The 23465-nt window shown below is 47.0% G+C and overlaps 9 protein-coding genes across 9 annotated transcripts; 4 read left to right on the top strand and 5 right to left on the bottom strand.

Moving 5' to 3' along the window:
* Nucleotides 1-318: 318 nt before the first annotated feature.
* On the bottom strand, nucleotides 319-1413 carry N7508_008353 (sialidase family protein; the record flags this gene model as incomplete). The annotated part of the gene is made up of 1 exon (XM_058466417.1): nucleotides 319-1413. One exon carries the CDS (start codon nucleotides 1411-1413, stop codon nucleotides 319-321), a length of 1095 nt encoding a protein of 364 aa, XP_058317745.1.
* A 642-nt stretch (nucleotides 1414-2055) lies between these two features.
* Nucleotides 2056-3102, bottom strand: N7508_008352 (uncharacterized protein; the record flags this gene model as incomplete). Its single annotated transcript, XM_058466416.1, has 1 exon — nucleotides 2056-3102. The coding sequence occupies one exon, from the start codon at nucleotides 3100-3102 to the stop codon at nucleotides 2056-2058; it is 1047 nt and encodes a 348-aa protein (XP_058317744.1).
* Nucleotides 3103-5735: 2633 nt separating this feature from the next.
* On the top strand, nucleotides 5736-7499 carry N7508_008351 (MFS transporter; the record flags this gene model as incomplete). The annotated part of the gene is made up of 4 exons (XM_058466415.1): nucleotides 5736-5891; nucleotides 5940-6001; nucleotides 6061-6473; nucleotides 6526-7499. The coding sequence occupies 4 exons, from the start codon at nucleotides 5736-5738 to the stop codon at nucleotides 7497-7499; spliced, it is 1605 nt and encodes a 534-aa protein (XP_058317743.1).
* A 540-nt stretch (nucleotides 7500-8039) lies between these two features.
* On the bottom strand, nucleotides 8040-10375 carry N7508_008350 (fungal specific transcription factor domain-containing protein; the record flags this gene model as incomplete). The annotated part of the gene is made up of 5 exons (XM_058466414.1): nucleotides 8040-8429; nucleotides 8542-9467; nucleotides 9501-9951; nucleotides 10010-10286; nucleotides 10317-10375. Coding segments are annotated over 5 exons (2103 nt in total), but the record flags the coding sequence as incomplete, so codon positions are not given.
* A 216-nt stretch (nucleotides 10376-10591) lies between these two features.
* Nucleotides 10592-11886, bottom strand: N7508_008349 (iron-sulfur cluster-binding protein, rieske family domain protein; the record flags this gene model as incomplete). The annotated part of the gene is made up of 2 exons (XM_058466413.1): nucleotides 10592-11000; nucleotides 11060-11886. The coding sequence occupies 2 exons, from the start codon at nucleotides 11884-11886 to the stop codon at nucleotides 10592-10594; spliced, it is 1236 nt and encodes a 411-aa protein (XP_058317741.1).
* A 927-nt stretch (nucleotides 11887-12813) lies between these two features.
* On the bottom strand, nucleotides 12814-14889 carry N7508_008348 (sodium:neurotransmitter symporter family protein; the record flags this gene model as incomplete). The annotated part of the gene is made up of 2 exons (XM_058466412.1): nucleotides 12814-13239; nucleotides 13291-14889. 2 exons carry the CDS (start codon nucleotides 14887-14889, stop codon nucleotides 12814-12816), a joined length of 2025 nt encoding a protein of 674 aa, XP_058317740.1.
* A 3958-nt stretch (nucleotides 14890-18847) lies between these two features.
* Nucleotides 18848-20614, top strand: N7508_008347 (putative amino acid transporter; the record flags this gene model as incomplete). The annotated part of the gene is made up of 3 exons (XM_058466411.1): nucleotides 18848-19177; nucleotides 19232-19999; nucleotides 20060-20614. 3 exons carry the CDS (start codon nucleotides 18848-18850, stop codon nucleotides 20612-20614), a joined length of 1653 nt encoding a protein of 550 aa, XP_058317739.1.
* Nucleotides 20615-21693: 1079 nt separating this feature from the next.
* Nucleotides 21694-22711, top strand: N7508_008346 (uncharacterized protein; the record flags this gene model as incomplete). The annotated part of the gene is made up of 2 exons (XM_058466410.1): nucleotides 21694-21826; nucleotides 21879-22711. The coding sequence occupies 2 exons, from the start codon at nucleotides 21694-21696 to the stop codon at nucleotides 22709-22711; spliced, it is 966 nt and encodes a 321-aa protein (XP_058317738.1).
* A 99-nt stretch (nucleotides 22712-22810) lies between these two features.
* N7508_008345 (Carboxylesterase type B) lies at nucleotides 22811-23387 on the top strand (the record flags this gene model as incomplete). The annotated part of the gene is given in 3 exon segments (XM_058466409.1): nucleotides 22811-22885; nucleotides 22901-23115; nucleotides 23132-23387. The coding sequence occupies 3 exon segments, from the start codon at nucleotides 22811-22813 to the stop codon at nucleotides 23385-23387; spliced, it is 546 nt and encodes a 181-aa protein (XP_058317737.1).
* Between the last annotated feature and the right edge of the window lie 78 nt (nucleotides 23388-23465).

Here is a 23465-nt window from a genome sequence, read left to right as displayed (position 1 = left end):
TTGCCAGAATGGCAACCGCGTCATTAATTAATTGCATTTTCTCACCTATAGCATTGGTCGTAGCATCGATGGATTGTCGCAGTGATTGGAGCTTTGTACCATACCGGGACACTTGAGCTCAGTGGAAAAATTACTGTACAAGATTATTTGCCACAAGCATCCTCGACTGTGACTGTGATACTGGGGTTCTGTCGACGTGCAGCCTCTCGGTGTATTGGGCACCTGGGTCTAATTTTAATTTCCAGAATGGCGTCATCCAGAGGCAAAGGCGCACATCCCCTGATGCTTCAAGTCAAAATATAATCGGCCAGAGCACGTTTAAGACGGGTGCCAAGTAACGGTCTTGGCCAGAGGCCCACCGCGGTCATAAGTTGCCAACACAGTATGGTGATCGAGAGCCATAATGCCAGGCCAGAAACTGGACGCTGGCGAGACAAGCGAAGCTTGACTCCATTGAACCCGTCCTTCTTGTGGCGGCCCAGCAAACACAATCTTGATAGAAGCATTCCTCACCCAGTCTACGTGGATGGCGTCTTCGTCTGTCATGAACACCACAGCTAGTGACCCATCAGCAAACGACGCAATCTGCGGCGAACCAGCGTTACGGCCCTGCCGTGGGCAGTAAACCTCATGGCGCCAACCCCAAGTTGCACCGTCATCATATGACAGAAGTGCATCAATGTTGAATGGGCCGTATCGAGTGGTCTCAAAGACCATGACCAGAGCCTCACGGCCATTGTCAACAGTTCGTGCGATTCCACTCATCCCATCACGAAGCGGATCCTGAGCACCATGGAGACAGGTCGGTTGAGTCCAAGTACTTCCGTGATCCCGGGAAACGACGAGCATGGTGCATTGATTGTTGGGGGCGAACTCTTGGGAGAAGTAAAGCTGTACTTCACCCTGGCGACCGAGCCGCATGAAAGGCTCCCAAACACCCATCGGAGGCCGCTTTTCTGTGGCTTGGGAGGCATATCGCCAAACTCGGCCACCATCCGTAGACCGGCAGACGGTAATGCGGAAATGGGTGGGACCATTCGGGCCCATGTCATGATTTCGGAAGGCTGCTAACACAGTTCCAGGGACCACCTCACACAAAAACATGTTATCCACGTCGCCTGCAGCGCGAGTCACTTCGGCGAAGTCCACGAACGTGCGACCGTTGTCCGTACTTTTGGCAACACGCAGTGAGCGTTGTCCGTCGGGGAACCTGGTGAAAGAGGAGAGGATAGAACCATCTGAAAGTCTACACAAACGAGGGTATGTGCCATTGTTCGGAGGTGAAGACAATCCACGTTCATCGTTGTTCACTGCTGGTCTGCCTGGAAGCTGAACATCTTTAGAGCTCTGATGGCGAGCGCTTGGGTCGATACCAAGGGTTTTGAGAACTTTTTGGCCAAAATTTCCGGGCATCTTGGCTGATGATTGATTGTGAAACAAGCAAGTCCCAATTCATAGTCGACATAACAGGCTGCCAAATTTCCAGGGAGCTATTGTGATGACGTCATATGAGTCAGGATCCTGATTACCTCATTTCATGCCTCAGGTATCCACCTGTAGCTAGGTCGTTGTTGTGTGGTCATCAGTTGGCTTTGTCTATACAGATATCTCAGCCTCGAGTCCTGGTCTGTATTGCTCAGGATAGCTCAGTATCCACTGTTCTTTCCCCGTTGGTAATATTATCCCACATTTGCTGCCACCCAATTTTCGCATGGCTCGTTAGCATGTACAGCGTGTATGTTTCTACATCCAATGTGAAAATAGCAAAGTGAGAAGAGAATTTCTACATATCTGCATGACTGGTTTGTATTAGCTCATATAGGTAGCAATACTGGTGACTAATAGCTCGTGTGGGTTCATGGCATCGCAAAATCTATCGCTCTTTACATTCAACTACAATCAAGGTAGCCACATTTGTTGTTGATTTAATTTAACAGAAGGGAATATATTTAAAAAGCATTTTCCATGGTGTAGCCAAGTATCACTCCTTAATTATCATGGGAGGCATTTTAGATACAAACCCTTTTACCAACAGATTCTCATAACAACGTTCCGTTATGCGAGAGTAATCTTGACTACCTTGCCTGGCTCCTTAAAAGTACCCAAGACTGGCGCCACTTGTCCCCCACTAGTTCCAACAAAGAGAGACTTTCGATCTTCGCTCAGCCGGGTTGACGTGGGACCTGGCATCTCCGTCGACAACTGCCCGCCAGCCACGAGCGAAATTTGACCCGAGGCAGTAATGCGGACGACAGAGTTTTGGGGATCTGTGGCGATATATGCGATGCCATCTTCGGTCACGTCGAAGTTATCAGGCAGAAATCCGCTGGCGATGACCTCGTATTCTCCGACCGGCCTGACCTCCGCGTCCACCTTAACGCGACAAAACTCCATGCGTGTTGTGCTCGAATAGTACACATAATCTTCAACCACTTTTAGGCCGTTGACTCCCAAAGGAAGTGCCTGTCCCTTTGCTGGAAGCATGGTTGTATCGTTCAGTGCGATAGAATAATTGCTTGTTTTAGTGTTGACTTTCCATACGACACCTTTGGGGCTGTCCGCAATGAGAACCAGATCTGGGTCTTTTGAGAAAGTGGTCATTCCATTCAAAGCCTCGGCCTCCGGTAGTGCCACGATTTGGGAAGCAGCTGGGGATTCTGAGGCATGCTCGTCCCTCTTCCTTTCGATCTTGCTGAAATCTAATTTCTGAACGGAGAAAGAACCAGCATCGGGCTTATAAGTCTCTGTTGAGAAATTGCCGACTACCACCGCAAATATATCATCTGCGATTTCGCTAATTCCAAAGCAGCTGGTAACATTGGGAAATGAATAGGCAAGAGTCGCGTTTCCACTAGTGGTGTTGATAGACCAAACTTCAGGAACATCCAGACGCGTCAGTAAGAGGTTCCCGTCGGGTCGGAGGACGATGTTGTCGACCCAGGAGCCGTTCTCTGGGAATTGGAAGAGCGTCTCAACTTTTACGCTGGGCTCATTGTTGCTGTATGGACTTAAAGCTACTTCGGTCCCATAAAGCATAGGCCAGGAGGCTCGAGCCAATGGTAAGATCGCCAGGCTGCTGAACCAGGTGGCGAAGAGATGCATGGTTTTCAATACTATCCGCCTAGGAGATGAATGTGCTTTGCATTGATATGAGATCAAGCCGAGACCCAAAAGCTATTTACCTTTATTAAAATTGAGGGGATTTTTTGTTTGCCTCGCATTCCGGCCTCGAGATCATCATTTGATATATTCGCATTGCTGACATCCCTTCATTCTCTGCAACAATCGTAGGCAAATGCAACCCCATTGAATGCACAACCTGGTAACTGTGATGGTAACTGTGGTATTTGTCAGTGTTTCGAGAAAGGCTGTTGAGTAATAAAAAGTGGAAAAGCGAGGCTACGTGAATGTGATGGTGCGCATGGGGAACTTGTGCCAATGTCCTCATATTCATTGTGGTCAAGCAGCCTCCCGGCTCTCCCCCCACTTGTTGTTTAGAGGCAAATTTGTGCAACAGGATTTGCTACCAGACATACACCCAGCTCTTCGGAATGTTCTGTGGGTGCGTTATTGAATAAAACAGCTCGAAATTGAAGGTTTACGAATTTCGCCATAGGAAATGACAAGGTGTGGTGAATATATATACGTCTCTCCCTCAGATGACAAGGGCTGAAGCACAATTGTTATAGGTTGAGCCAGTTTCATCCCCAAGGAGGGTAACTTTTTCAAGTGACTGAGATAATACCAAAGTCGTCTTCTCATTACATTATTGCCAGGAGGCTGTTAGTCAGGTAGATTGGTATTGGGATATTCACAGGTGAAGAAAGACGGTCTGCATGTCGCAATTTGACCATGTGCTGCGGGTTTGACTTGACATAAGTCAGTTAATGGCTATCAAAAGCCTTGATTGATTTATAAACAGCTACTAGTTGCATTAGCTTCCCGAGGTCGACATGGGCGCCGATTCAGTCCTAAACTGGATGAGTTGATCAACCGACCAAAACAACCAAACAATACCACAACATGACTAAACTGGCTAAACTGGCTAAACTGACTAAACTCATCAAACATTCCAAACAAAACAGTAACCCAGAGTGCAAACGTCACAAACAAGCAATGTCTACCTTTCCCGGGTCCTGATTGGCTGGAACCCTGGGTGCTCGGCTGCTCTTGCTTTGTTCTGAAGAACGGCAAAAATGCGGTGATCTTTTGTTCAGTTCTTGACTACAATTTGTACTTGGCTGATGACCGAATCGAAGAAAACTTCTATCGGCGCATACACTACATGCGCAACTACGGAGTATTGGTTTGCTGGAACCGGTAGGAAAATTACTCTTGGCGAGCACTTTCGAAAATATCGTCCTACGGTCCAAGTGCATAATGCCGAACTGCCATCGTGAGGAAAATTACTGACATATAATCACTACTGAGAACCAAATTACTGCTAATGGGCGGCGTGGCCCTGGTTTGTGAGAATATCTAACCGAAAAGAGCTATCATTACCATCAGAATCCTTACTTGGCCAGTTGGTTATACCAGACCGTCGAGCGTCTGCGATGACTTCTGAAACACCTCGTTTGAAATGGTAAAGAGCACGTGGATATCAATTATGGGATCGGTGAGAAAAGTATCACCAGGTAGAACCACAAACACAACCGTTGGCTCCATAAAAGTCGAATCCATGGATAGCGTTCCTGCCTCAAGAGTTGACTTGGTCGTTACTTGGGGCTGTGATATATCGAAACCCCAGGTAGTATGCTGTAGAGCAGGTCTCCCAAGAGCTGTGTGCGGGTGATGCTCTTTTAGGAAAGGGCTATATGCAGTGCCAAAATGGAAAGCCTGTGACATACATTAGACAGATATGCTGATACTAGTACTGTGACATCATTTGATAAAGCACAGTAGAAGGGAATGGAAATGGTCATTGCTAGTGTGTCTGTTAATAATGTGTTTGCAGCATCCCGAACTCCGTGTTTACGGGCTGGTATCTTGCCCATATCATCAATTTCAAAATATCTAGCAATCGAAATTTCACCCTGACTCATTTTATAGCTTTAGACAATTGGAGTACCGGTTCAGATGCAGTCATCAATGAATCAAAGCTGGAAGCGTTATGTAGGTGCTTTGGAAAGTCCGTCTACATTATGCGCATTGACCATCGGGAACAAAAGTCCTGAGGCGTGTGGTACGGATTGACAGATGATGAATCTAACGTTTGGTACCATTGTCGGTATTTTACCCCCACGGTCGTTCGAGCATTCCTGGGCGAATATTCGGCAAATGCCGACGCGCCGGTCAGCTGAGCGGGGAGTTGCCTATCAACAACCAAAAAAGAGCCATTTCAAACCAACGGTTAAACACACACAATGTGCCAAATTCTCCCAAGAGTTACGCTTATTTGGAGATCTTCTGATTCGTGCCCGCATTCCCTATCTTGGCCCACATATACATGTTGCCAATCGGGTACCTCAGCAAGGTGTAGTATCAGCGATATGAGGGGGAATTTGAGTACTGCGTTTTGAATTGGAGAACAGTGCACTTTAGAAGTCAAGCTTGAACAATAGGGAGCACGGGTTGACCTGATATGCGGCCCAATAAGGCTATAAAAGCCGCCCAAGATGTTTTGTCCGCTCTTTCGAATTCCTTATTTTATTTCTACAATTATCGTTATCACGCTCTTCCATCGCATTGAACATATACAGAGACTTTTATAATTGCATTGAATTACCGTGACAATGGCTACTGACCCTGATAGTGTGGGGGTTATGCAGACCGAGCAAAGGAACCAAGATGAGCCGACGAAAGACTCTGGCTCAATTGGGCCAGGGGATGTTATTTCACTTGACCAAGTAGATCTGGCCCTCGCTGCCAAAATGAATCTTGTCAATGACGTCCGTTTATTCCAAGAAGTGCAACCTCAACACCACTGACTATTGCAGACAATCGATCGAATCGGGTTCACGCGGTACCACGTAAAATTGTTTTTTCTCAATGGATTTGGGTTTGTAAAGCCACAGAGACAAGTCTTTTGATTGCTTAATACTGACGTTTTATGACCAGTTACGGAGTCGATTCCTTATTGTTGTTCCTAATGAGTATTTCGGCCGAACAAGTCGTCGCTCAATACCCTCCAAAATTTACAAGGGGTGCACAGCTCGGCTTCTACTTGGCCTTGTTGGTGGGGGCTCTATTCTGGGGTAGTACTGCAGATGTCATCGGGCGGAAATGGGCGTTCAACTTCTCCCTGCTGATCAGTGCAATCTTCGCGATAACTGCTGGGGCTGCCCCCAATTACACGGCATGGGCAGCTTTTGTTGCACTCTCAGCATTTGGATCCGGTGGAAACCTGGTCCTTGACACAACGGTTTTCGTGGAGTATCTACCTTCCAACAAGCAATGGCTTCTCACTCTCTTAGCTGGATGGTGGGGTGTAGGGCAAACGGTAGCTGGCCTTGTGGCATGGGGATTCATGGGTATATTGTCTCTTCTTACTCAGGGAACCAACTTGTGTTAACTCAGAGACAGCAAACTACAGTTGCCCTTCGGATGAATCTGTTCCTTGTACCAACTCAAATAACATGGGCTGGCGATATCTTTTCTATACCTGTGGAGCTCTTGTATTCATACTGAGCATTGCTCGTGTTCTGGTAATCAGATTCCACGAGACACCGAAGTTTCTTTTATGTCAAGGCCATGACGAGGCGGTTGTCAAAACCCTTCAAGTTCTTGCACAGAAACATAATCGAGTATGCAGTCTAACCCTTGACCAGCTGCAAAGCTGCGGTCAAATTAATACTGCTCATGCAAAGAGCAAAGCTTCATTCTCTGAGGTGGTACTCCATATTCGAGGGTTGTTTGTGACTCGGAAAATGGCGCTCTCTACGTCCTTAGTATGGATTTCCTGGGCTTTAATCGGACTCGGATATGCATTGTACTATGTTTACTTACCTGAGTACCTAGCATCTCGGGATGCATCCGCGGGCGAGTCATCTCAAAATGTGACCTGGAGGAATTATGCCATTACCAACTTGTGTGCAATTCCCGGCCCCATAATCGCAGCCGGGATGTGCGAAATGCCTATCTTTGGAAGGAAACGGACAATGGGATTTGGTGCCTTTGCTACAAGTAAGATAGGATATGCTTCAGATGCGTCAGATGGTCTAACTTCATATATAGTGGCCTTTTTCTTCGGTTACACATCTGTGCGCACAGGTGCAGAAAATCTAGGATTTTCATGTGCGATTTCAGTTACCATCAACATATACTATGCAACGTTGTACGCTTATACGGTCGAGATTCTACCCTCGGCCCATCGGGGAACTGGTAATGGTATAGCCGTTGCATTGAATCGACTGATGGGAATGGTATCAGCTCTGATCGGAGCTTTCACCTCGACCTCTAGTTCAATTCCTATTTATGTATGCGCTGCACTGCTGGGTTTGTGTGGTATACTTGCCATAATGTTTCCACTCGAATCACGCGGAAGAAGAAGCATCTAAAAAAACCCCATGCTCATCAACCAACCTTGAGGAAGCATACATACTTCAAATCAAAATTTCAGAAATACAAAGTTGAAATTGCCCACAAAGCAGTTTGACACAGCCAGAAACTCGACAAAATGAACTGGCGCGAGTATCCACAGGTCTCATTTCCGAGCGAGAATTGTACGTAAACCCGTTCTTATTCTTCCCTTAAAGTAGACTCAAATCTACTTGACCTCTTGTGTACAATCTATATTCGTTCGTTCTGATCTTGGAAGACCTTTGCAATGTTCCTGCTACTTTAAGTACCCAGAATGTACCCAAGGACGGAATATGCCCTTGCTTTTCTCTCACTTCGTATAATGCCGAGATCCTTCAAAGGAAACTACCAACGGAAGATTACTGGCTACTATGTCATCATTCTGACCGAAACACATCATTTTTTTAAGCATTAGGTATTCACTATCAAAGGTTTCCGATCTCCCATACACCAAGATAAGGACTTTGATGGTCCTGGAATTGGAAGAATGGATCATGAGTTATATCCATCAAAGAAACATCTCCACGAAAGCCAGGTCCCGGCCACATCATCGTCTCTGGCAACGATGGGACGTGGTACTCGTCACTTGTTATCATGGTGGAGGAGACTTGATCTCCTATTGGTCCAGCATCATTATTGAGGTCTTTTGAAGAAGGCCCAAATTGTGCCACACTCGAATACGGTGGTAAAGCTTGTCCCCCATCTGATGTGTCGACAGTCCTCGTAGAATGATGAAATATCTCTGTTTCGACGGTTTCTTTTTCGTTATTTGCCTCCTCGGCGTCCTGAAAAAAAGAAGCATCAAAAAGACCCGCGCCCGATGAATTCGAGGAAGATCTGGGAGAGGTTTGGAGAAGTATGTCCCACATAAGAGCAGTATTGATGGAAATGGTTCTTCGCGGTATATTCTGTAGGCTGGAACTTGGACTGGGGGCAAAGGCAGAGCGAAGGAGTCTTTCTAGCTTTTGGTGCTTGAATTTTGTCAGCAAATAGTCTCAATGAAGCTGAAATCGAACATACTATCACCTTGCAGCTTGGCCACCTATCTGCAAGTGCGCCTAGAAAGGTCATACAAGCATCCAGTTTACTCTGAGCAGACTCCCGGACCGATGGATCAGCTGCTCGACAATAATAAAGATGGATTGTTGCAGAAATTGCTACTAGGTGAGCGAGAAATGGATCGGAGACTTGATATTCTTTCTCAGATACCATATCAATGAGGCGAACTGTCCAAGTCGTATGAATGAGAGCGAGCTCAGATGAGGTTTTCCAAAATGTGTTTGGAATCGCAAGCTGCGCAGATTGCTGCGGTCTCCACGAATAAAGGAATGGATGATTCAGCACGCTGTGTATAGCATGATATGTAAATTGAAGATATACCCAGGGACTCCAGTAGCCGCGGTTCTGATGTATGGTCTCTTTGGAGTGATCCATGAATCTGACAGAGTCCCACCTGTGACGAGTGGGGAATCTTGTCTCAATATTCATGAGGTGCGCCCCAATGACAGAATACCCTGATTCTAATGACCAAGGAGGTGTTGGATCGCCACTAGCACAATGGGAAACATAATGTTGAACCTCGCTCCAAAGAGTTGATAGTTGCACCATATATATCCATATACCCTCAATGTGCGTTGAGCCTCCCGGTTCCTCAGGAACCTGAGGTGGAGAGACTCCCATTTCTCGCATAGAACAACGGTTGACGCCCATGTATCTGGGTCGCCCAATGTCGCGCAAAATATCCAATTGCATGTTTCGTGGGCCGTACTGTTGGTTTAGGAGATGAATGCTCCAATATAATTTTCGGTGTACCTCTGTCGTTATTGTGCGCGTGTCTTTGTGCAATTCAATATCGAGCCCTCCACATTTCAGGAGATTTGTTGCAAGCCCAATATGTAGCCAAGCCATACGCGCATCATCCCCTATTTGCATATTAGTTTCTTCTGCTGTGTAGATCTAAAGTGACATAATCCACTCACCAATGAAATTTGCCAGTGCGATTAGACAAAGACTTTGAATTGTGGAAAGCTGAACGCCCCCCCGCGCTATTTTAAGCATGATAATGCCACGAGCTGCCTCAGTGTATTGTTGACACAGTTCATCCACTCGCCCCTCTACAAACGGATTGTTGGAATAACGTAAAGCAAGCCCGAGTATCCCAAACATGATCTCCTGGGAGTATATCTCGGGAGCTAAGAGATCACTTTCGTCAAAAAGCCACAAAGGTTGTTTGTGGCAATACTGCCGATAAAGATCGAATGACTCGAAAATGACCTCAGTAGGGGGAATAATTTGTGCTGCAACATTTTCAAGGCGACTAGGGTTCTCCTGGCTAGTCGCAAGGCCTGATGGATGTACCTTCCTCGGCGGAGATTCTGACGCTGCTTGTGAATGTATATTCTCACATGAGAATGACTTCGGAGTACCAGTCTGGTTGCTATTTCTGATTTCGTTAGCCTTTCTTTAGGCCAAGAATAAAATGACTTACATTGATCTCTCCAGCATCAATTCTATTTTGTCCTCGATATGCTGTAATCGATCTTCCTGAATCCAGGATCAGTTCTGCATACCGCTGTATTATTGACAGGTGTGGAACCAACCAAGATTCGGTCTCCGCCGGGATGTCTTTCCACCGAGTCAACATTTCTACTATATTGACAGATCTGGTGAAGGCGAGTGCAAGTTGAACACGCCGGCCTTTCTCCCGGGCAACGTGTTTTCTTCCGTCTGTCCGCCCCCCATCAGACAAATATCCTTTCGGAGACCTTGGGCTTGCTAGACAGCCTCGGACTCACCGACAATTCTCACACGCTTGATGGGATCGCTTGCTCACACGACCATCTGTGAGAGACATATCCGAAAATTGGGAAATGCAGAAAGGACCAATGTTTCTCGAGGCCTATAGATCGATTTAAATAGGCCAGGTGCGGGGTCACCGGAAGGTTCCACACACACGTAGCCATACGGAGTTGATCCCACCTTATCTCCAAACCTCTGTGGCTCGGTCGGCCTACTTTTGTTGCATTGAAACTCCCGGTCTCACTCTGTTAAAGACTTGGTTTATTCTCTACTACCACTCTAAATTACTAGATCCCTCACTGCATGCTAGTCCAGAGCAAAATTCGATATCTTCCGCGGTAGCCGAGCCTGCTGAATGCTGTCGAGCTGGCCATATTTCCCTTTTATGGCGTTTTTCCTCCTCACGATGAGTCCCCAGGACGCGTCTGACAGTGTTTTGAAAGAAGAGCGGCGCACTCTCAAGCTCGGGATGAAGCTGTCCATTCACAAACACGCCGGCATTCAAATTCTTCTGAGCCGCATTGCAAAGATGCTTGTCCTCGTCTAATACTCGCTTGAAGAAACCATCAATATACTCGAAATCTTTGTCAGAGGCATCCTTGTGACGGTAGACTTCGTATTCCATGGAACAGGTGCCTGCAGAAGTTGGTACACATCGCATCAAATAAAAGAAATGAGGTCTGTGTGGATGATCAGTTTCTTCTGTAGTGCTCCGTCACGGAACCAAAAGTTTACTCACGAAACCGTCATGCAAGCATTGGGGAAATAATAAGTACTTGCGTTTTGAATATCGTCCTCGACCTTGTCTTCTTTCGGGCGAGAGAAGTGTTGAATGTGTCCAGGAGTCGAAACTGTGTAATAATAGGAAAGATCTGCAAGGTTCGCCACATCTGGGTGCGCAACCGTACAATGATAGCATTCGTTGTAATTGTCGGCAAGTGTTTTCCAGTTATAGTTGCCATCCATATGCCATGTATGGTTGAACTTGTATTGGCTGAAGTCAAAATTCAGGAACCTTTCTTGTGTATCAACTCCTTTGAACTCCTCGTGCCAAGTAATAGGATTCTTCGATGAGTCAAGATTCACCCAGATGAACCCTAGATTGTCAACATGGACATGTACTGGAAAGAGGCCTTGCTCCTCCTTCTTGAAGCCTGGTACGTCGTCGAACCGGGGGGCCTTTGCCAATTTTCCGTTCAAGCCATATGACCACCCGTGATATTTGCAAGAAAGTATTTTAGCGTTACCTTCATCTTGTGATATCAGAGGATACGCGCGGTGTCGGCAAATATTATGAAAGCCATTGAGGTTGCCTTCCCTATCAAGGCAGAGCACAAAAGAGAAGCCAGCCTCCTCAAATCGATAAAAGTCTCCCGGCTCTTCAAAACGTAGTGTGTGGGTAATTAGAATCCACTTTTTGGAAAAGATCGCTCGTCGCTCTAATTCGTACATTTCAGGCGAGGAATACCAAGAAGCTGGAAGAGCCTTTGGTGGTACCGGGGGAGGCTTTGGTATCCCTAGTATGTTGGGGGCATAACCAAACAGAGATGAAATTGTTGATGCCATGATAGACAATTTGGATAAATAACCAGAGCAAAGATAGCCAGAATGTGGCCTGTGTTTTGCAAGCATCAGAGTTCTTCCGGATTCTTATACGTGACCTTGATTGATGCTTTATTGTCCGGTCACGCGATCTCTTCTTGGAGGGTCACTCCAAAATTCCAATATACAGCTCAGGCGGATGGACCCGCCGGGAAAAACACCGGTCTTTCCGCTCCACCGCAAGTTCCTGACGATCCAGCATCATAAAATGACTTAGCGCAGATTATTTACTGGCATCGTCACCTATAGAGTTTATAGCGGAGTTTACCCCGATCATGTGAGCGGGGAGCTCCGTCGCTGTATTGTAGAGGATCCCTTGCACCATTTGCCGTGTCATGGGGGTTTCAAATATGGCAAGATCAATTGATAGTGACATGAGACAAATAAATCAAAATTTGTCGTTCAGTGTGACTGAAATGGTACATAACTCACCAAAATCGAAAGGACCTATCGGAATTTACTTCCAACTTCCGGTTCTTCCTAACATTGCGCGAGTATTATACCGACACCGAGCGCTAGCGCTAAAAGCTAAGACAATATATGAGAATATATGGTTGACTGCGTTTTCATTACAGGCAGTAAAATCTTACTTAATGCAGAACTGGATTTAGACCCGACTTATCCCCTGACCTCGACAGTATATCCGCTGTAAATAACGACCCCTAATGCACAGCATCCGAAACTTTCAGCATAGCTGTTCAGTTCCTCAAGCGACGGGGCCACCATCTTCCAGTCATGGTTATCATATGCTGGAACAATTGCTAAATATTGGAATATGTGGTATGACATCGGGCGATATGGGAATGTATGCCCAGTGTGAAATTTGTAACAGCAAAATGCCGGTCGGAATAGATCTTTGGCCCAGTCGCCGGAGGATTCAAGAATGAATAGCTAAACCTTCCGCGTTGTTATCGTATTCTCGGTAGTTGTCAGGTCGGAACTCATCCTCAAAGGAAACGGACCTGGCACGCCCCCTTCAACGTCAAATCCACCAGTATCTGCGAGCTGCTCTTTGGGCCGACTGGCAACCGTAATTTGGTTTCCCTCGCCTCGCCGATGATACGGGATGAAAACATTGTAATATCGCGGCAATACCACACCAAGCAAGATCAAAAGCAGGCAAAGATGTGCTAGAATGAATCCCGCAATCATCAGTGGATCATATCGCAGGGAATAGAATTCGGGATATGCAAAGCTGAAAACTATGGCTAGAATAGGTGCGCTGATGTACCGGAGGAGAACAGGCCAGAAACGAGGGATATTCCAGTTTCCGTTGCCACCAACAACATCGTTCAAGTCGCGTCTCAACTGATTACCCTGGAATTGTTAATGTCTAATATAACGGTGGGAAAGGGAAGCATGACGCACAGAGTAGAAAGCTAGATACCAAAACCGACTGAGCAGTGGCCTTCGTCCCCAGAAACTGGCACCTTTGATACTTGGAGTTGTGGCCACCAAAGTTGAACCTACTGAGCAGCAAATATATAGTCCAAAACCTGCACCAGCACCAGCTGCTGGACTGGAGACTCCGTGTGCAACTGCAACTCCGAGGATTTGGGCACCGAAATATCCAAAGTTGTAGAGAACAAAAGCAGGAAATCCAGTCTGGCTTACCACATCGTGCCACCGGTATACCGTTGTAGCTCCGACCAGTTCTGACCACACAACGAATATCAGGGCCACGTTGTTTATCCATCGGTCGATTCCGTCTAATAGATAGAATCCAAATTTGGTACAGTATGGTAGGCACATGAGGAATGAGAGTATTGTGAGACCAGTCACAATCACCGGCCGTGAAAGTTTAACGCCGGCATCCACAGCCAAGGTAGCCACCACGTCAAGCATCACAAAGGCAGAGCTGAACCCAAGAACCACTAGTGTGAAGAAGAGAAGAATAGCCCACCAATTCGCACCGGGCATGTGAAGCACCGCCTCGGGAAGTGTTAGAAAACCAACCACAAATGCGCCTAATCTCTCGTCATCTTGTGGCCAACGTCGAAGGTAGCCTATGATACCAAAGACGGCAAAGGCGGCAAAATTTTCAAACAAAACATTACTCCCACATATGAGAAATGCGTCCATGACAGCATTGGAGTGCTTGGAATTGTATGAAGCATACGAGGTAAAATAACCAAAGCCGATTCCTGTGGAAAAGAAGACTTGTCCAACTGCAGTTTGCCAGACAGTCCCAGAGGCTAATTGGTCGTCCCTCCAGGTTGCCCATAGAAGCCGGATACCTTCGCGCGCATTTTCAAGGGAACAAGCACGACCAACGATGATAATGGTTGTGACAATCGGCAGACCCATTGTCCAGTACACAACACGGCCGGTCAGGCCCACTCCACGAAAAATGGATATCCAGATGAGAAACCAAATAAAGGCGCTCCAGCCGACCGTCTCGCCGATCAAGGCCACGCCGGGGTAAGTAGTGTAATTTTCGACAACACCATTTCCTGCAGTGAGATTTCCCACTACTGGGTCGGTATTTGCGACAACGTCGCCCATGTAGAAACCCTCAATTCTGCCTTCCCATGGCAGGGGACTGCGGAAGGAGTTGCGAAAATATTTCATAATCCACGCTAGATTCACTGTAAAATATTGCACAACGACGAAGCTGACCAATGCTGGACCAAGGCCAACGCCCTTCAACCGATTATTGATATTGTTGAAGGCGATCACCGCTCCACCACGATAGGCTTGTCCGATGGCGATTTCCAGAATCAAGGCAGGAATGGCAACCGCAAAGATGGCTAGTAAATATGGGATAAACCATTGTAGTCCATAGTTATTGTATACTACCGACGGATATCGCAGCAAGTTTCCTTGGCCAGCGCAACCTCCCATGGCAGCCAGCAGGAACGCTGCCCTAGAGGGCCACTGATCGCGACCATCCTCTGATTTCTGAGGAGGAGGTGCAATCCATCGTGCAACCTTCTTGGGGTAATACGTGAGATATTGGTGTATCATGATTTCCCTTGTTGTATGGAAGTTGCAATCGACTTGTGAACCTTGAAATTCTGGCGAGGCTCATACAGCTCTGAAAGCCACAAGCGATGAGTAGGATGGAAAAAATTACGGAGTCAGCTCACCAGACTTGGTAGTGGACGAGAGACAAGTTTTCATGACTGCTAGTCTATGCCAAGGAGCTTGCCAACTATCGAAATTGGTTTCTTCGTCATTTTGTTTGAATGCCAAGGGATCCAGTGCGATATCCCAATCTTGGAGGCTTGGAATTAAGGCCTGGGTGATGGCAGAACCACAGCCAAGAGGCTTGGAATGGGATCCTGCTGTTATAGGGGTACTGGCTGATATTGCGACTTGTTGTTGGATGGCGACAATTATTTTATTGGTAGCATTGGCCGTCTTGGCATGTTCAGGTGTCGACCAAATAAGACCATTTCCGTCTTCATGGTGTCGGAAGAGGTCCGTTCTTACTTGGGTGCACTGGTGATCCCCGTACGTGCCAAGAGCGCTGACCTTGGCAGCAAGTCCCGTCCGATTGCACTCTCACGCTTGCTAGTGCTGTCCGCTAAAGACCTCATTTAAAAACCAAATTAGCTGGTGCATTCAGTGCTCTAAAACCTACTTCGAGTCATACCTTTATTTAGTCACTTCCATCACTCGAGTTACGATTATACCTGGTTCCTTCAAATTAAGGAGACCAAGGGATTTTCGTAGACTTGAGCACATCTGGAAATATAGGTGCTCACTCATATAGTCTTGAGCTGGGAATGATAGTCCGGTAGCTCCACGACGGAAGAGACATTACTTCTACAAGAAATTTCGCTCTACAGGTGTTTAATGAAGGTTTCATTTTCTCGTTCTTTGATACATCCGTCAGGCTAGTTGCAAAATAAATAATGCGTACATTAGCACGGAACACACGGAAAGTTAAGATTCTGTGATGATCAGGGAAGACACAGAAACATATTACTACACTGTGTTTCCAGATCCCGGAACATAGCTTTCACGCATTGGAACGTTGACCCGCTGTTAAGTCAGTAAGGCTAAATAATTTTTTTTGTTGGATCTAAAAAAAACCGTCAACTTAGTTTTTTAATGAGATGATGGATACTCCATAATTTTTCTTTGTCAAGTTCTCACGCAGTAGTGGAACGCTGTCGCGAGTATTTGAACTTGCCAGGGACAATTTGAAGCAAACCGGAGTACAGCACTCACTATCCTTGTAGGGCCCATGTCTAGCCTTTTGACGAGCTTAGGATCTCAGTCTAATTTCGGGCCTCTTCGAAATAAGCTGAAATCCCCCATGTTGAAACTCTCTGATGTAAATTGACCAAATACCTCTACATGACTGTACCAAAGAATCCAATTTCTCGTCGTGGTTGCTGACCCCAGCCCGAAAATGATTCAAAGTTTCATTTGGTAACCCAAAGACAGCTATAATTAGCTTTATTCTGGTCGCCTCCTGCCCCGTTGACCCCAACCTTACGTTACTGTGGCCAATCTGTTATCCGAGAAATTGACCAGCACGGAGAATGCCTTGTGTCTGGACTTTTGTTGAAACTTCCACTGGAACATATTTTCTCTCCAAGTGAAATCAGAGAAACGCAGCATATTTCCTGTGAGGCTGGAAATAGCGGCACATTCGCAAGTTTTCCCTGTCCAAATGGGGGGTGGTGGAGAGGCTGGTAGCCATTTCACGAACAGCCTCCATGAGCAGAGCCTAAATATCGACCTCTTTCTGTCCAACCTGCACGTCAAAATCAAACTCACAGATATGACGTGCTTAATTTCGCACCTTTTCGGCTCGGGCAAAGGGCGGCCGCCTTAGTTTCGGTGGCCTCAGTAATCTTCCTCCAAGAAAAAACGAAGTGAAAGCGCAGCTGATGGTCATTCTGAGCTAGGCGGATGGGGAGAGGAGAGAGAGTGGAGAGAGAAATAAAGAGGAAGACAATACCGTCAAAGGGCATCTATCGTATCAGTCCTAGCAAGAAGATAGTGAGTGAATAATTGCTGGCTGAGCCGAAACCAGCACTTCCTAGGATCCTGGGTTAAGCTGAGGTGCATCCCCGCCATCCTTCCTGTAGGGTGTGTTTAGAGCATTTGCGGCTATGTGTTCATAGACCGCAAAGTGCGAAGGGAATTCTGCTCTTTATGTCCATTGCCTTGGGTGATACATTCAAGCGATTTAGCTGGAGTACCGTATGACCCACCTATCATCTCTGTTTGTGTGGGATGGACCTGGGGAGGCTTGCTGATGAGCAAGCCCGTGCAAATTCAGTTGCATTTCTGAAAAGCTTAAATAGTTTCTTGCAGATTATAGGAAGTATAGCAGTCGATTTGCTCTTGATGAAACCGAAGATAGCGATCATGAGCTCCTATGCTGCAGCCTTGCCGCTCGGTCTACTATAGAGACCGCAAGTGTTTTCACGGCACATTAGTATACAGCTGACCACGAGCTAGGCAGAAGGTGGGGACAAAAGAGGCCAGAGAAGGCTGCAGTAGAGAGGAAATAATGCACGACTGAGGATGCACTCGCCTCAAGGTATTAGTCAGCGATCCCGCTCGTCTTCACCGCCTGCCTTTTAGGCCTTCGTAGGTAGCTGAGCTCAGTTGGATTGCTCTTCTCTTCCTGTCCTCTGTATTGATATTGAATATGAAATTGCTGCTTCAGTCCTCTCCTCTTTCTCTTTCAGGCAGCTATTACCTATCGACCCTAGAATATTTCATCCTTGGCACTCCGTGTACACTCACGCCAGTTCTATGATTGAGGATGGTCCGCTGGCCGAATCTGCTCCAGTATTGAAAGCCAGTTTAAGGTTCGAATTGTGCCTCCGATATTGATGAATATTTCGACCCAATATACAGTGAATTTTCAATGCCATAGGCCAAGATCCCCGTGGTATGAGTTACACCGATCGGCCACACCACCTGTCCCGCAATATATATTTCAATCACTGTAAGCAAGGAAGGGGAAGAGCAAGATGCTTCTATTCCTAACGAGGACTTGTAATTAACTAGCTCGGGTTCTACCCGGTCCGACCGGTTACAATGACGCTCTCATTTGTCCTCCAGTAGGATAGATCCAGGGATAGCTTGGGTAAACGACGTTGCTCACTGCGTAAAAAACATCATATGTGAAAGATGGCAAAATATATAAACGTCAGATTCCTTGCTGGGACTGGCTATCTTGCCCCTAAATATGATTACATCCTGACACAAGCGTACGCGTACCGACGTTTCAGCCTACAGCAATACTTGTTAATTCCAGCCTCTATCACTTGGTCACGATCGCGTAGCGAGCACCTCCTACCCCATTTCCAACCGCTCCTATCCATGATCTTGACCGGCTGAGGTAGCATTTGGCTGTGGCTTGGCAAAGTCTGGGGCTGTAGTTTCAGCGTGAAATCCAATCAACAGCCTTTCATTAATCCGATGGCCTGCTCTAACGGGGCGTGAATACGTCTCCATAGGAACTGTCTGGGCGCGATAACAAGCTCAAATCCGAAGGTTGGCCACCTTGGCGATTACGGTTATCTCGTTTAGTATCCAATGGCGAGAGATAACATAAGGCGTTGCTTCCTAATCGGGCAGCCCCGTGATACAGATAACAAAGATAAGCAAGCCAATTGGGTTCAATGATCAACTATTGCCCGACTTTGCCCATCCAGGTCACCACATGAACGCCTCAAAATCCATCTGGCAGGATATGTCAGGTTTTTCTGTTGATAAGACAGCATATACCCTTCCTGTGACCAATCACCAAACCAACACCCACAGCGGGTAGATTTCTTCTTGGCGCTCTATGGTCCGTCACTGATCTCCTTTAACTTGATTGAGCGCTGAGAGTGTAGTATATAGATTGGAATTCCCCCAATCCTTCTCTTGCAGCAATCGCGGAGAGAATTGTCTGATATCGCTTTCTCCCCCTTTATCCCTCATCTCGGTTCCCGAACTCAGCGGCATGATGTCGGACCCATCACTTCAAAAGCCTGGTTCCGAAACCAAAGGCCTTCCAAGCAAAAGCCCCGAGGATACAATCATAGGAGAGGTCTATGAGGTGGTTGACCATGGCGCGGATTCTGGGCTCAAACGCCAGCTGGGATCCCGACACATCAGTATGATCGGGCTCGCCTCATCCATTGGCATGGGTCTTTGGCTGGGATCGGGAACCTCGTTGAAGAATGCTGGCCCAGCTGGTATCTTCCTGGGCTACCTCCTGTCGGGAACCATTATTTGGAGTGTCAGTCATAGTATTGGAGAAATGGCGATTATGTATCCTCTTCCTAGTGCCGTGAGTTTGATAGCTTCTGTAGCATTAAGTGATAAGTACTGACGCCTCCACTAGTTTGTGCAATGGACTAATACTTTTGTCGACGAATCCGCCGGCTTTGCACTGGGATGGGCATACTGGTTTTCTTATTGGATCACCATCGCAAACGAGGTACAAGGAGCAATCACTGTTCTCGGTTTTTGGACGAGCGCTGTCCCCACTGCCGCATTAATCACTATTTTCTGGCTCGTTATCGTCCTGATGAATGTTGGAGCAGTCAAATGGTTTGCAGAGATCGAAGTCGTGGCTGCCGCAATCAAGTTTGGATTCATCTTTGTTGTGATCATCTCCGGAATTGTTCTTTCCGCAGGTGGAGGGCCTTTGGGAGGCTATCCAGCAAGACCGCACGGTACAGTTGGCTTCCAGTTTTGGAACGAGATGGCTTTCATAAACGGCTTCAAGGGATTCATCTCAGTCATGCCGACTTGTATCTTCGCCCTATCTGGATCCGAGAATGCCGGACTTGTTGCAGCAGAGACTAGCAATCCTCGCCGATCCGTTCCAAAAGCTGTCAAGTCTATGTGGGTGCGGTTAAGTTTGTTCTACATTCTAGGAAGCTTGATCGTCACTATAAACGTTAGCCCGAAGGACGAAAATCTCTTTGGTGGCTCTGGTACCAATGCCAGTCCCTTTGTTATCATGTACAGGAACGCTGGCGTGACTCCACTGGCTCACATCATGAACGCTGTCATTCTGGTGTCAGTTCTGTCGACCGGTGGGATCTCTGGATATGCGGGGTCCAGAGTGCTGGTTGGTCTCTCACAGCTCAGAATGGGCCCAGAGGTTAGTCTGATTGTTTCACCCGTCCGAGCACTACTAACAGGATGCAATCCCTACCTGTAGGTCTTACAGAGGACCGATAGTTGGGGTCGTCCCTGGTGGGGCCTTGCACCTACCCTCATTATCGGAGGAGGTCTGGCCTACTTGAACGTCAGCAATAGCGGTGCTACCGTATTTGGTTGGTTCTCCAACCTGACCTCTCTCTTTACCCTCTTCGGATGGGGCATGATCTGCCTGTCTCATATTCGTATGCGGGCTGCGTGGAAGGCCCAAGGGCGCACCGTCGAAGAACTTCCATGGAAGTCATGGGCCTTCCCCTGGGCTGCATATTGGGGGCTTTTCTGGTGCGTAGCTCTGATCATCATTGAGTTCTACCTGGCTGTGTCTCCGTTAGGAGATTCACCCAGTGCCAAGAACTTCTTCGCCAACTACCTCTCTGTGGTAGCTATTGTCGTTCTCTATATTGGTGCAAAGATTTACTACCGCGGCAGAAGATGGAAGGCCCTTGAAGATATCAATCTTGATTCTTCAAGAAGATTCTATGCCCCACGAGACGAGGAGGGGTCTGCTAAGAAGAGCTTTGCCAGGAAGTGGTTCAAACTTCCAACTAAGAATTAGCCAGAGATTCGATACTTGTATGATTTTTAGGCAAGATATGGAAGACAATTTTATATTAGTGAAGCCACCTTGAAATATAGTACCCGCTTGCCATGTAACAAAAGAGAGATATCTAACAATCCAATAATAGGAAAAGCTTTGCGTTGAGAGGAAGCTTCTAAAGCATCGATTATTACGATTCTCAATAGTATCCCTATGACTGAGACAATATTATAGTTACTACGGAATATAATTTTATATAGGGGTAAGTCGGGCAAAGTTAATGATACCATGGAACTTTAGACATTTGATAAATTAAAACAGAAGACATAATGAGGTAACTAATAGTAGAAGTAACTACTGCGATAAACGGACCGCTATTCTGCAAAGGTCTAGCCGGTTCAGCAGAAGCAGGTCGAAACCGTTAACTATTGCTCAGTCCCGGTCAATTCATTTGCGACTAAATTCAATGGCTGGGAAGTCGTAACCGAGGTCTACGCTCAAGGCTTGGGAGGCTTAGGTGCCTGTTTCTTAGAAGCTGGAGCTGCGAATCTACTTTTACGTGATTAGTAAGTAGAACGCGTGTCCACAGAGTATTGGCGGGAAAGATGATCCTATCATCGACAAGAGGCGGAAGCGGAGTGGCACATATAGATAATCGGCAGAGGATTACGGAAAGCTCAGAGTTCATTGATAGTAGTTGAATCTGAGTGTTTATTATTGTCATTGATACCGCCATCAATTTCTTAGAAGTTCTGAAAATGCCGTCGCTTTTACTAAAGGCGGGGATGTACCATTTGTGCATGGAAAAGCATGCGTGTTACCGCGAGATGGTAACTAGTTCACGAATAGTATTTTCTGAGCCGCGTCTGATCGGTATGTCCCTCTGAAGTAAAAGAATGCGAGTTGGGAAACGGCATCACCTAGCACGTTGCAATGAATCGGCGTTGGAGATTTTCCCACCAGGCCTTCTGTTGGCGACCTCTAAATATATAATCAGCTCGTTGTATGGCAGCGGTGACAATAGAATCTACAATAATATTGATTCGATTTGGTTTTATAACATATCATGTAGCGTCTCAAGTTATGAAGACAAACCGATGTTCCTCGTGAAACCTTCCGGTCTTCCACATTTAGCCGAGAAGCCGAAGATGATATTTACTTCGGTGGGGATTTCTACATTGGGCCTAGCGCGTATCGGACATGCGGCATATGCTGAGACCTATTCACATCGTTGGGTCATACCACAGCCACTGACATTGAATTAACACATTGAATAAGCAAGTTTCTGCAGCATTGCCACACGACACATGTGCGGCGCTACCCACAGGGTCGAGGCGTTGGACCCCTCCTACCAAGCCCGACTCTTGGACAGAGACACTAAATGCAACCAATTTCGGCCCCCAGTGTGCTCAGCCATACTCTGACGCCGGTATCTTCTCTTCTGGAAAAAACTCAACTAGTGAGGACTGTTTGACCTTGAATGTCTGGACCCCGACCTACGACACCACCAATGCCACTGAGATCAAGAACAAAAATCTTCCAGTCTATGTTTGGATCTTCAGCGGCCGTTTTGAAGGTGGCTCCGGAGATGTCATCACCTATGATGGAACTGGTCTTGCTTCCAAGGATATCATCGTTGTTACGATTAACTATCGTCTCGGTGCCTTTGGTTTTCTTGCTCACCCAGACCTATCCGCTGAGTCTGGACACAACAGCTCTGGAAACTACGGTATTTTGGATCAGCAGTTTGCTCTTCGCTGGGTTCAGAACAACATTGCTCAGTTCGGTGGAAATTCTAGCCAGGTTACTGATGGTGGTCAGTCTGCCGGATGTGCCAGCGCATTGGACATGATGTGGAGTCCTCTCAGTAGTGGTTTGATTCACGGCGTTATTGCTGAGAGCGGTGCCCGTGGCCCCCATGATACTGCTACAGGTAGTGTGGCTACTAGCTACAACACGAAGAGCGTCGCTGAGGACTTTGGTGTCACATTCCTGAAAACTATGAACGTCTCATCGATTGCCGAGCTTCGCAAGCATCCTATGGCGGACCTTATCGGAGATGTTCAACTAATGGAAGATAAATACTTTGATGGCACTGCCTTCTCTGATCTCTGATCTGGACCTCCCCGCTGGCGTCCCGTAATTGACGGCTATGTGTTTCGTCATGGATACGGTGAATCCCTTGAGCTGGGTGCCAATGCCGATGTGCCCATCATGACCGGCAACAACAAGAACGAGAATGACGGCGGCGCTTCAACCGTGTCCGACTACAAGACCCTGTGGATAAAAGTTTTTGGTAACTAGTCTTCCGGATTCTTTTCTCTCTACCCGGCGAAGACCGACACCCAGGCCAGTGACAACAGCGATGCTGTGCTCCTTGATATAGCACGTGTTGGAACCTGGGATTGGGCCTCTGAGTGGGCTGCCAGTGGCGCGAAGAGCGATGTCTTTGTGTACTATTTCACCAAGGCTCCTGCCGAAAATGAGGAAGGTGGTGCTTATCATGGTGCTGAGATCTGGTATGCCTCTCAACAGCATTCCCTACTCGGACTACTCCAACGTCACCTGGAATGACACCGATTACAAGATTGAATCTGTTATCTCTGCGTACTGGGCCAACTTCATTCGCACTGGTAACCCCAATGGTGACGGCTTGATTCAATTCCCCCCGTCATCTAGCATATACTCTGCCATGCACCTCGGTGAATCTTTCGGCGCGGTACCAATCGCTGCGTCCAAAAAACGCATTAGCTTTCTCCGTCGCTGGATGTCTACTTTGCACCAGTACTAGGCTTGCTAGGTCTGTACTTGGTGATTTTTCCAGCTATGGTATGAGAGCCATTTCGTTATATAGTTAGTTCTCTTATAG

This window comes from Penicillium antarcticum (genome assembly GCF_028974205.1).
Source record: "Penicillium antarcticum strain IBT 31339 chromosome Unknown utg000008l_segment0_segment0, whole genome shotgun sequence".
Classification (NCBI taxonomy): domain Eukaryota; kingdom Fungi; phylum Ascomycota; class Eurotiomycetes; order Eurotiales; family Aspergillaceae; genus Penicillium; species Penicillium antarcticum.
Note: the sequence above shows the minus strand (reverse complement) of the source record. Positions and strands in the feature narration are given on the sequence as shown.